The sequence below is a fragment of the Pristiophorus japonicus genome, chromosome 15 (genome assembly GCF_044704955.1).
Source record: "Pristiophorus japonicus isolate sPriJap1 chromosome 15, sPriJap1.hap1, whole genome shotgun sequence".
Taxonomy (NCBI): Eukaryota; Metazoa; Chordata; class Chondrichthyes; family Pristiophoridae; genus Pristiophorus; species Pristiophorus japonicus.
Window position 1 is genome coordinate 112,674,348 of NC_091991.1, and position 12,700 is coordinate 112,687,047.

At 50.5% G+C, this 12,700-nt stretch overlaps 1 protein-coding gene across 1 annotated transcript in view; it reads left to right on the forward strand.

Annotated features, from left to right (window-relative positions):
* LOC139280977 (mitochondrial Rho GTPase 2-like) overlaps positions 1-12,375 on the forward strand; it is a 44,373-nt gene extending 31,998 nt beyond the window's left edge. Inside the window, exons 14-15 of the mRNA XM_070900816.1 lie at positions 377-579; positions 4,748-12,375. Coding sequence (XP_070756917.1) covers positions 377-579; positions 4,748-4,865 — 321 coding nt within the window. The 3' untranslated portion in view covers positions 4,866-12,375. The remainder of the gene's footprint in view (positions 1-376; positions 580-4,747) is intronic.
* Positions 12,376-12,700: the final 325 nt, after the last annotated feature.

Here is a 12,700-nt window from a genome sequence, read left to right on the forward strand (position 1 = left end):
AGGTGGTAGAGGTCGCGGGTTCGGGAGGTGCTGCCGAAGAAGCCTTGGCGAGTTGCTGCAGTGCATCTTATAGATGGTGCACACTGCAGCCACGGTGCGCTGGTGGTGGAGGGAGTGAATGTTGAAGGTGGTGGATGGGGGGCCAATCAAGCGACTGCTTTGTCCTGGACGGTGTTGAGCTTCTTGTGTTGTCGGAGCTGCACTCATCCAGGCAAGTGGAGAGTAATCCATCACACTCCTGACTCGTGCCTTGGGGAGTCAGGAGGTGAGACACTTGCTGCAGAATACCCAGCCTCTGACCCGCTCTTGTTGCCACAGTATTGATGTGGCTGGTCCAGTTAAGTTTCTGTTACATTCATGGTTTGCATCTCCACAGGAACACTACATGGAGAGCAGGATCCCCTGCGTCTTTGTGGCATCGAAGTGTGATTTGCTGGAACAAAAGCAGGAACACGGGATCACGCCTGTGGAATTCTGCTACAAGCACCGACTCCCAGCCCCCTTCCACTTCAGCTGCAACAACGACGAAGCGACAAACTCGCTGATCTATTCCCGGCTCACACTCGCCGCAGCGTTCCCGTGAGTATTCCGCAATATTCCCAGCTTTGCTGAAGGATGGTTGCGGTGGGGGGGGTGAGGATACTGTGCGGGTTGGGGGGGGGGGGGGAGGATACTGTGCGGGGGGGGGGGGGTGAGGATACTGTGCCGGGGTGGGGGGGGAGGATACTGTGCGGGGGGGGGGGGGGGGATGGTGAGGATACTGTGCGGAGGGGGGTGAGAATACTGTGCGGGGGGGGGGGGGGGTGAGGCTACTGTGCGGGGGGGGGTGAGGATTCTGTGCAGGGGGGAGGGTGAGGATACTGTGCGGGGGGGGGTGAGGATACTGTGCGGCGGGGGGTGGGTGAGGATACTGTGCAGGGGGGGGTAAGGATACTGTGCGGGGGGGGTATGAGGATACTGTGCGGGGGGGGGGGTGAGGATACTGTGCGGGGGGGGGGGGTGAGGATACTGTGCGGGGGGGGGGGTGAGGATACTGTGCGGGGGGGGTGAGGATACTGTGCGGGGGGGGGTGAGGATACTGTGCGGGGGGGGGTGAGGATACTGTGCGGGGGGGGGGGGTGAGGATACTGTGCGGGGGGGGGGGTGAGGATACTGTGCGGGGGGGTGAGGATACTGTGCGGGGGGGGTGAGGATACTGTGCGGGGGGGGGTGAGGATACTGTGCGGGGGGGGGTGAGGATACTGTGCGGGGGGTTGGGGGTGAGGATACTATGCGGAGGGGGGTGAGGATACTGTGCGGGGGGGGTGAGGATACTGTGCGGGGGGGGTGAGGATACTGTGCGGGGGGGGGTGAGGATACTGTGCGGGGGGCAGGGGGGAGGTGAGGATACTGTGCGGGGGGGGTGAGGATACTATGCGGAGGGGGGTGAGGATACTGTGCGGGGGGGGTGAGGATACTGTGCGGGGGGGGTGAGGATACTATGCGGAGGGGGGTGAGGATACTGTGCGGGGGGGGTGAGGATACTGTGCGGGGGGGGGTGAGGATACTGTGCGGGGGGCAGGGGGGAGGTGAGGATACTGGGCGGGGGGGGGGGTGAGGATACTGTGCGGGGGTGAGGGGGGGGTGAGGATACTGTGCGGGATGGGGTGGGGGGTAGGGGTGAAGATACTGTGCGGGGGGGGGGCGGGGAGGGGTGAGGATACTGTGCGGGATGGGGTGGGGGGTAGGGGTGAAGATACTGTGCGGGGGGGGGGGCGGGGAGGGGTGAGGATACTGTGCGGGGGGGGGGGGTGAGGATACTGTACGTCTGTCGGTGCTGGTGGTTACTGGTCTCACCACGAGGCAGGGTTGGGTTGGTGTGGGACCGGTAGCCAGGTAATCTGATTTGGGAAGTGATTAGTGTCTACATGTAATTGGGAGTGGGGCTAGATTGTGTGTGGGGGGGGGCGTGAGGATGTCCTTGGGTTGTACCAGAGGGAAGGTTGAGGGGGAGGGAGGAAGTATGATTGGAATTGGAGGAGTCAAGAGGAAGATTGAGTATCGGTAGTGTTATGTCTTGAATAAAGAGTCAGACTAGATACTATAAGCTCAAAGTAAGGTGTGACTGTAGCCCTTTATTGCAGATCTCAGAGTGCCTCTCCAGCCTGTGAGGCCTCCTTATATACAGGTGTTCCCAAGGGATTGTGGGATCCCTTGGGACTCCAGGGGGTATGCCCTCTGGTGGTTAGACATGGTAATTACAGGTTTACATACATAACAGGTAGGGTGAGTGTGGGGTTGGGGTGGATGGCTGAGATGGTTGGACCACTCTGGCCCTGATTAAAGTGCCTCCCTCTTGTCAGCAGCAATCTCCGCTCCAGCCAGAACAGATCGGAGTGCACTGCATGAGCCAACAGCCTCTTCCACGGGCCCACTGTTCTCTGGGGAAAGAACCAACTCGTGACATCTAACCTAGATCTGGCCTTGCACAATCTGGTCCTCCCTAACCTATTTACTTGGAACAAACTGTCAACATAAGAATTAGGAACAGGAGTAGGCCATTCGGCCCCTCGAGCCTGCTCAGCCATTCAATGAGATCATGGCTGATCTTCGACCTCAACTCCACTTTCCTGCACTATCCCCAGATCCCTTGATTCCCTTAATATCCAAAATCGATCGATCTCTGTCTTGAATATACTCAAAGACTGAGCCTCCACAGACCTCTGGGGTAGAGAATTCCAAAGATTCACCACACTCTGAGTGAAGAAATTTTTCCTTATCTCAGTCCTAAATGGCCAACCCCTTATTCTGAGACTGTGATCCCTGGTTCTAGACTCCCCAGCCAGAGGAAACATCCTCCCTGCATCTCCCCTGTCAAGCTCTAAGAATTTTGTATGTTTCAATGAGATCACCTCTCATTCTTCTAAACTCTAGAGAATATAGGCCTAGTCTACTCAGTCTCTCCTCATAGGACAATCCCCCCCATCCCAGGATTCAGTCTGGTGAACCTTCGTTGCACTCCCTCTAAGGCAAGTATATCCTTCCTTAGGTAAGACCAAAACTGTGCACAATACTCCAGGTGTGGTCTCACCAGGGCCCAATATAATTGCAGTAAGGCATCAACTTGAGCACTATCTATTCCCTTCATCATTTCAAGCTGGACGGATTTCATCTTATAAAGCTCAAGCCCATTCAGACTTCACCGGTCCAGCTTTCAGAAAGAGCAGAGCCCTCGAGCCTGAACGTGTTCCCCCGACGCTACAGTCTGAGGGGAGCACACTGGAACGTGGTCTGGTTCCAGTCAGGGTGCCCAGACTGCCAGGGTTCAGCCAACACCACTGTGGGCAATGCCATGACTGAATTGTCTGCACTACAGTCTGCCATTGACCACATGGCAACTGTAGCAGATACCTCGGCTATCTGCTCCATGGTCCCCCATGTGCCTCACGGTCGCTCAGCTTTGGAGGAGAATGGCTAGGGGACGATGTACATGTGTCATGTGTCATGGCTGCAACACGTAAGCAAGTTCTCCCAGTAGCCAACCTTCCCACAAAGCTTTTCTATGGGTTGGGCAGTGTGTGATTGCCTGAGAACAGAGGTGTTTTCATGACATGATCGCACTCTCGCAGATGCTGCAACCTTAGTTGCTTTGCATTGCTACACCTGCTCCCCACAGCCTTCTCTCTTTCCTTCCCACTGTTTTTTTTTAACCGATATTAACACATTCAACTGCAGGAATCTGCGACTATGTAAGTGTCGCGTGTGTACAGTTCCCTCCCATACGCTGGAGACACAAGCCAACAGTTCACAGCTCTTCAGATAATCTGTGTGACACAGGTCACTATTACATGATGGATTGCCAAAAGACGTTGGAAAAACTAAAGTTAAATAAATATGTTTTCCTCCTATTTGACATTTCGCCCTCAGCTGCCACTTTCAGCACCGAATGTGAGATGTGCTTTACTGTGGACAGAGGCCTTGTAAACTTGAGATCATCCAAAACTCGGCTGTCCCATGTCCTAACTCGTACTGAGTCCCGCTCACCCATCACCCCTGTGCTCGCTGACCTACATTGGCTCCCGGTTAAGCAACGCCTTGATTTAAAAATTCTCATCCTTGTTTTCAAATCCCTCCATGGCCTCGCCCCTCCCTATCTCTGTAATCTCCTCCAGCCCCACAACCCTCTGAGATATCTGCACTCCTCCAATTCTGCCCTCTTGAGCATCCCTGATTATAATCACTCCACCATTGCCTGGACCCCAAGCTCTGGAATTCCCTCCCTAAACCTCTCCGCCCCTCTATCTCTCCTCCTTTAAGACGCTCCTTAAACTCGACCTCTGACCAAGCTTTTGGTCACCTGTTCCAATATCTCCTTATGTGGCTCGGTGTTACATTTTCATCGAATCATAGAAAATTACGACACAGAAGGAGGCCTTTCGGCCCATCGTGTCCACGTCAGTGGAAAAAGAGCTACCCAGCCTAATCCCACCTTCCAGCACTAGGTCCGGAGCCCTGTAGGTCACGGCTCTTTATGTGCACATCCAAGTACTTTGTAAATGTGATGAGGGTTTCAGGTGGTGAGTTCTAGACCCCCACCACCAATTTTGTTTGATAGCGTACCTGTGAAGTGTCGTGGGACGTTTGACTACGTTAAAGGCACTATATAAATACAAACTGTTGTTGACTCTCTCTCCCTCTCTCTCTCTCTCTCTCCCTCTCTCGCACTCTCTCTCTATGCGCCTCTCTCCCTCTCTCGCATCTTCTGCAGAGACCTGAACGAGGCCGAGCTCAGCTTCTCATCCTTCTGGCTGCGAATCACGTTGGGAGCCACCGTCGTGGCCTTCCTGGGACTTGCCATCTACAAAGCATTGGCCAGGCAGAAATAGCGGGAGACGGCAGGTCAGCACAGAGAGGACGGTGTCCTGGAGGTGGAGCTCCACGAGGGGGACAAAGCACTGATCTGCCGGCTGTGGGATTTTATTCATGGCTATCTTTGGGTGGGGGGAGGGGGAGGAACAATCGGCTTTAACGGTAGAAGAACTGAATAATCCGCCTGTGCTGCCCAAGTATTTGGACAAGACATGTAGCAATCGTGCAGGAATGGGCCTCCCACGCTACAGCTGTAACGAGTATCCATTGGACCAGTCTGAGCTGTGGAGCGTTGGCTTGACTCGCTCCCCAATTGGCCAGTCGCAAGTAACGACAGTGTGTTTAACTCCGCACCTACCCGCCTCAATATCTGGCCAACTTCTACTGTCCTCCTGCTGCCCCCCGATTCTATGGGCCTATTGACCCTCTACCCCACTCAGCAGCTCGACACGTCTCCCAGCAGAGCCCCGGTTAAACTGCAAGTAGCACATTTTTCTGGCGACTTATTTTTAGTATCGGACACTGAACACGTTTCTGATTGTAAAGTAAAACCTCTCTGTTCTGTGGGATGATCTAAAAGCTGTCAGGAGAACGGAGACAATGGTACTTCAGTAAAGTATGAGAACCAAAGTGTTTCTCACCCTATTTTTATACTAGAATTTACAACTCAATGTAAGTATCTTGTGTATTTTTTCATTTAAGGGAAGAAAAACCAGAGGGTATTTCGTTTGTACCTTTTGATATTGTTGGTGTAGAGAATGAGACTCGCGTCGTCTCTGCAGATTGTGTGTGAGTAAAGTAATGGAAGTCTGGATTCTACAAATGCCTGCGCTTTGAGTGTACAGTCCAGGTACTGCCTGCCCCTGTGTGCACCAGACCTGACTCTACCAGACTTGCCTGCCCCCGTGTGTACCAGACCTGACTGTACCAGACTTGCCTGCCCCCCTGTGTACCAGACCTGACTGTACCAGACTTGCCTACCCCCGTGTGTACCAGGGCAGCCCCTGTGTGTACCAGAGCAGGCCCTGTGTGTACCAGAGCAGGCCCCAGGCCCTGTGTACCCAAAACAACCCGCTCTGGACCAGCACCCAATATCTCCGTTTACAATTTTGATTCTCCTGATCACTGGATAAACAGGTACAAGGTTATATCACAAACCCATCTGTTTGAGAAATAATGCACGATCTATACAATTGGCTGCTGCATTTATTTATATAACTGTAACTACACTTCAAAAAAAGTAATTTATTGATTATGAACTGCCTTGAAATCTCCTGATCCTGTGATGAGGCACATCTGCCTTTCTTTAAATGCTATCAGTGACCTTTCCTGAACTGTACTGGAGATTCTAGTCTCTATTTACACAAATTGTTTCCTTAACCGTTGACTTCTCCATGTTCCTTAATTCCTGTGTTGAGATCCTAACCGCAATTCATGTTCCGGGACACGACGTTAGGAACAGGAGGAGGCCATTCGGCCCCCTGGACCTGTTCCACCATTCAGTCAGATCATGGCTGACCTGTATCTTAACTCCATTTACCCGCCTTGGCTCTGTAACCAATTGGTGTGGTATTTTTTGCAGATATATGACCGATGTGAGTGGACACTGGCAGTGTCCCTGTGGCATCACTGGGTCACAGGCCTGTCTCATGAGCCTTAAGATTCGCTGCATTGAATCATACTGAGTTAGTGAGAGGGTCCTTTTTTTTTTAAAGTATTTTTAAATGCTGTGTCCCAAGATTAATTGTCCCATTTTTGATTAAAAGCACAATAATATAAAATAGTTGTAAGCACGATGCACAGAGATAATTCTGTGACTTAAATCCCACTCCCATCCCCAAACACTTCTCCCTGCAAACCCTCAAAGGGCAGAGAGACCATTAACTCCCCTGCTCCGTGTTGCCTTGGGCCTAACCTTTTGTTAAAGTGTTGAATGTTTGAGCTTTTAACTTATGGAATACGAATGCTGGCGTTCCCAGTTCAGGCTCTCGCTGTCGGCTTCCTCAGTCAGTCGCTGAATAAAGCTCCCTCTACCTTGTACCACCAAACGTGCCTTACTCCCAACCTTCCACTTCTGGGGCAGCTGCTGCCAATTCAATTCGCTGCCTTGGCTGAGATCAGCCCCGCCTCTTGTCCAAAGGCGAAATAATAATAATAATGTGAGAAATAATGAGCTGCTTTTGCATGTTTGCTCATTTGCTGCCTGGCATCATCCCGCCAACACCTTGTAGTATGTTTGCAACATAACGAATATCGTGGGATGGCCTCGTTCTATTCCAGTGCTGGAGCGCCAGAGAGGTATTATTTGAAGTACAGCATTAGCCCGTTGTTATCGTGCTGACCCCATCCACTTATGGCCCGTGTGGAGCATAGACCACTTGGGCCGAATGGCCTGCTTCTGTGCTGTAAATGTTCTGTCCTTGGGGGATATTTACCAGCCTGGATTTTTTTGCTGGCAATGAATTAAACTGAGTCCGAGGGTTTTGAGGCAGGGCAGAACTGGTAACACTGGATGAGAAGCATCAACCCAGTATGTTCAAACTGAGTAAGATGTGTCTTCAGGTGAGGGTAGGTGTGCTGGAAAGTTTTGTCAGCCCCGGAAGGGAGTTGAACTCTCCCACGCAGGCCGGGTGCAGCGATTGTGCCAATCCTGAGCTCACTCGAGAATATGCCTGAGCAGCGGAACACTCCCGGGACTGTTCTATTCCTCGTTTGTATTCCAATGGCTTTTCTGTGCCAGTTGTGAAAAGGGAGTGTTGGTTTTGCTGAGTGAGATTGAACTGGGACTGTGTCCTCCAAGAACTGGATCTAAAATCTCCACAATCTCTCGTTACTCTTGCATTCTTCTACCGACAAAGCAGAATGACATTGAATCGTACAGCACAGGAGGAGGTCATTCGGCCCATCCAGCCTGTGCCGGCTCTTTGAAAGAGCTTTCCAATCAGTCCCACTCCCCCTGCTCTTTCCCCACAACCCTGCAAATCTTTCCTATTCTTGTGAAATCCTGCATGTTTTTTTGCTTTGATTAAAAAATATTTGGGAAGTTTATTACTGGCTCTTAGAATCACAGAACGGTTACAGCACAGGAGGAGGCCATTCTGCCCGTCGAACCCGAGCCGGCTCTCTGCAGGAGAACTTCAGCTAGTCCCACGTCCCCGCCCTTTCCCCGTAGTCCAGCAAATTGTTTTCCTTCAGGTACTTATCCAATTCCCTTTTGAAAGCCACGATTGAATCTATCTCCCCCACCCTTTCAGGCCGTGCATTCCAGATCTTAACCACTCGCTGCGTAAAAAAGTTTCTCCTCATGTCGCCTTCGTTTCTTCTGCCAATCGCCTTAAATCTGTCTCCTCTGGTTCCCGACCCTTCCACCAATGGGAACAGTTTCTTTCTCTCTACTCTGTCCAGATCCCTCATGATTTTGAACACCTCGATCAAATCTCTGAACCTTCTCTGCTCTATCGAGGTTAACTGACTGGTCTATAGTTGCTGGGTTTATCCTTGCATGCTTTTTTGAACAAGGGAATAACATTTTCAATTCTCCAGTCACCCCTGTATTTAAGGAGGATCGGCAGATTATGGCCAGTACATCGCAATTTTGGCCCTTATCTCCCTTAGCATCCGAGGATACATCCCATCCGGTCCTGGTAACTTATCTACTTTAACTACAGACAGCCTTTCGAGTATATAAATTTTTATCCCATCCAGTATCTGAACTACCTCCCCTTTCACTATGACTTCGGCAGCATCTTCTTCCTTGGTAAAGACTGATGCAAAGTACTCGTTTCTTCTTCTTGGGCGGTCCCTCGTGTCGAGGATGACTCGCTTCCACCAAAAAGGGTGAGTTCACAGGTGTTTCAATGACGGACCTGACATTCCAGATCCCGAACTACACGTTGAAGGGTGGAAGATGCCTGTGCTTGGATTTTTTTAACGTGTGGTTGCTGTCGCACACTCATTTATTACCTCAGCCATGCCCTCTGCCTCCATGTGTAGGTCTTTTGGTCCCTAATCGGCCCCATCCCTCCTACTACCTGTTTATTATTTATATGCCTATAGAAGACTTTTGGATTCCCTTTTATGTTAGCTGCCATTCTATTCTCATACTCTCTCTGTGCCCCTCTTAGTTCCTTTTTCACTTCCCCTCTGAACTTTCTATATTCAGCCTGGTTCTCACTTGTATTCTCAACCTGACATTGGTCATACCCCCCTCTCCCCCCCCCCCCCCTTTTTCTGCTTATCTCACTCTCTTTTATCGCTCTCTCTCTTTCATCATCCAGGGAGCTCTGGCTTTGGTTGGCCCTACCTTTCCCCCTCGTGGGAATGTACCTCGACTGTACCCGAACCATCTCTTTAAAAGCTCTTCCTCCCGCTGGTTATTTTTGCCCCTTTATCTCTGGGCCCAAGACATCCACTAATTGGCAGGAGGATATTCAACCAGGCCATTCCCCTCTCAAGCCCCAACGCTGCCACGACTTGGCTGGCTGGAGCTGTTGAGCGGCGCTTCCAAATGTCTTCTGTGTCACCGCCACTGCCCAGTGTCACGCCTGGGATCAAGAACGCGGGGGGGTCGACACACAGGCACTGACCCATGCCCGCTTGCCCCTTCCCTTCGGACCCTGCCCGTTTTGCATGTCTGCTCTGCCACTGGCTGAGGGAAACATTGGCTGCGAATGCCGGCTTGTAGACTTTTCCCTGCTCTGCAATATAGAGAGACTGTGCAGTGCCAACTGGTGCCTCCGCAATCCCCAAACTACAGGTGGGTACAAGACCCAAAGGGTCATCCAGGGTGGGTATCTGGTCCCAAGGAGCTCCCACTCCCCAAACGTTGAGCCCCCTCGACTCTTCCCAAACATCCGACCCGATATGGTTTTACTGCTACCACCCAATGAAGGATTTGTCCTGATCCTGTTCACTCTGAACATGTACGTTTATGTACCGCTGAGTATGTTGGCATGTTGATTGATTTTGTTTTGTGCTCCTGCTTGGCCATTGCATGACCCATCAGTCAATGGTTCTGACCACGTCAGCACCTTTCACTTGAAGCCACCTTTTGTTTTCCTCTTGAATTTGGTCCCCGTTCTCCCTTCCGCTCCCGGTGGCTGGGTTATTATGACGACTGGTCAGTCCCTCGTGACGAGGATGACGCTCTTCACACCAAAAAATGATGAGCTCACAGGTGTTACATCTTAAAGGGTGGAAGCTGCCTGTGCGTGGATTTTTTTAACGTGGGGTGACCGTTGCACACCAGCCACCACACAGGCTTGACAGAGCTAGGTCTTGGTCCAGTGGCAAGGATTAACCAAGATGACTGGAGACCAAGCTCTGTTGCACCTCCCCTGGGCCCCGACCCCACTGCTGTTAAATGCTGCGGCGCTCCAGGGCCACAACCCCTCTGTTATTATATGCTCGCTGGGTTACAGCTCCATGGGCACCAGTTGCCCTCTGGTACCGTGGCCAAATGACCTTTCGTCGCATGAGAGTCTTGATGGTGAGGCTTGGCAGGCTATTTGACCTCAGTGGAGAACCTAAGAAATAGGAGCAGGAGTCGGCCATGTGGCTCCTCAAGGCTGCTCCATCATTCAAGAGAGTCAAGAGTTATGAGGAGCGGGCAGGGAAATGGAGTTGAGGCCAAGATCAGATCAGCCATGATCTTACTGAATGGCGGAGCAGGCTCAAGGGGCTAAATGGCCGACTCCTGCTCCTATTTCTTATGTTCAATCAGATCATGGCTGATCATCGACCTCAACTCCACTTTCCCATCCAATCTCCATATCCCTAGTTTACATAAGAAATAGGAACAGGTGTAGGCCATTTGGCCCCTCGAGCCTGCTCCGCCATTCAATAAGATCACGGCTGATCTGATCATGGACTTAACTCCGCTTACCTGCCCGCTCCCCATAACCTCTTATTCCCATATCGTTTAAGAAACTGTCTATTTCTGTCTTAAATTTATTCAATGTCCCAGCTTCCACAGCTCTCTGAGGTAGTGAATTCCACAGATTTAAAACCCTCAGAGTAGAAATTTCTCCTCATCTCAGTTTTAAATGGGCGGCCCCTTATTCTAAGATCATGCCCTCTAGTTCTAGTCTCCCCCATCAGTGAAAACATCCTCTCTGCATCAACCTTGTCGAGCCCCCTCATAATCTTCTCCGTTTTGATAAGATCACCTCTCATTCTTCTGAATTCCAATGAGCAGAGGCCCAACCTACTCAACCTTTCTTCATAAGACAACCCCCTCATCTCCAGAATCAACTTAGTGAACCTTCCCTGAACTGCTCCAAAGCAAGTATATCCTTTCGTAAATATGGAAACCAAAACTGCACGCAGTATTACAGGCGTGGCCTCACCAATAACCTGTACAACTATAGCAAGACTTCCCTGCTTTTATACCCCATCCCCTTTGCAATAAAGGCCAAGATACCATTGGCCTTCCTGATCACTTGCTGTACCTGCATACTATCCTTTTGTGTTTCATACACAAGTACCCCCAGGTCCCGCTGTACTGCGGTATTTTGCAATCTTTCTCCATTTAAATAATAACTTGCTCTTTGATTTTTTTACCTTAGACTCCAAAAATCTATCGATCTCAGCTTTGAATATATTCAGAGACTCTGCCTCCACAGCCCTCTGGGGCAGAGAATTCCAAACATTCACAACTCTGAGTAAAGAAATTCCTCCTCATCTCAGTCTGAAATGGCCTTCCCTTATCCTGAGACTGTGACCCCTGGTTCTAGACTCCCCAGCCTGGGGGAAACATCCTCCCTGCATCTACCCTGTCAATCCCTTTCAGAATCTTGTATGTTTCAATGAGATCACCTCTCATTCTTCTAAACTCCAGAGAGTATCGGCCCATTCTACTCAATCTCTCATCATAGGACAGTCCTCTCATCCCAGGAATCAATCGAGTGAACTTCCGTTGTACCGCCTCCAAGGCAAGTATATCCTTCCTTAGATAAGGAGACCAAAACTGTGCACAGAACTCCAGGTGTGGTCTCACCAAGGCCCTGTATAATTGTAGCAAGACTTCCTTACTCTTGTACTCCAACCCCCTTGCAATAAAGTCACAGATAAGACCTGCCCTGATCCAATATCCATAGAGTCCCTTTCCCCACCCGACCCAGAGTCTGAGGACACTGAGGTCTGTCACCGCTCCCCCAGTTGCCTTGGCACGGGCCAGCCACCTTCCCAGTGTCTCTCGCTCCACAAACTCACCGAGCTTTCAGGATTCACCGGTTCCCTGAGGTGTGTCTCCAGCCATCAATTGCCTGCCTTGTGCTGCAGCCCTCAGTGTGAGAGGGAAGAATAGTATTTGACAAAAGGTCACGGACAGGGTTAAACCATTAATCACATCTTCGGATTGTTGCACTCAGTAACTGGAACTGAAATTTATTTTTGTTCCTGTTTGTCTAAAAATGGTCATGTGGTAAAATTCTTTAAGCCAGTGAACAGAAACTGTTTCCAGGTGACTTTTAAATGAGACTTTCTGTACCTGTCCTTTTACTGGAAAGATAAATATATTTTTCAGAACTAATGTTTTGTCTTTAATTGTGTTGCAGTACATTTCTACAGGTTATTTTGAATAATGCAATGATTAATTTCCGAGCTCCTTGAGATGGTTTAGTGCAGTGTAGACCAGTACGTTGGCCACTTTCCACAATTATTTTTGTTGTACCTGTAAATCAAAAGTAAATCACGTGCCCCTTGATTAAAGGTGGGGGGGCACCAAAACCAACACATTAAACAAATTAACTTTTAACAATAATGGTTCAAATTAAAATTTGGTTGCCGGGGGTGATGATGCACTCCAGTCCCTCCAGCGCCCACCTCTCGCGGAAGGCCGCGAGCGTACCGG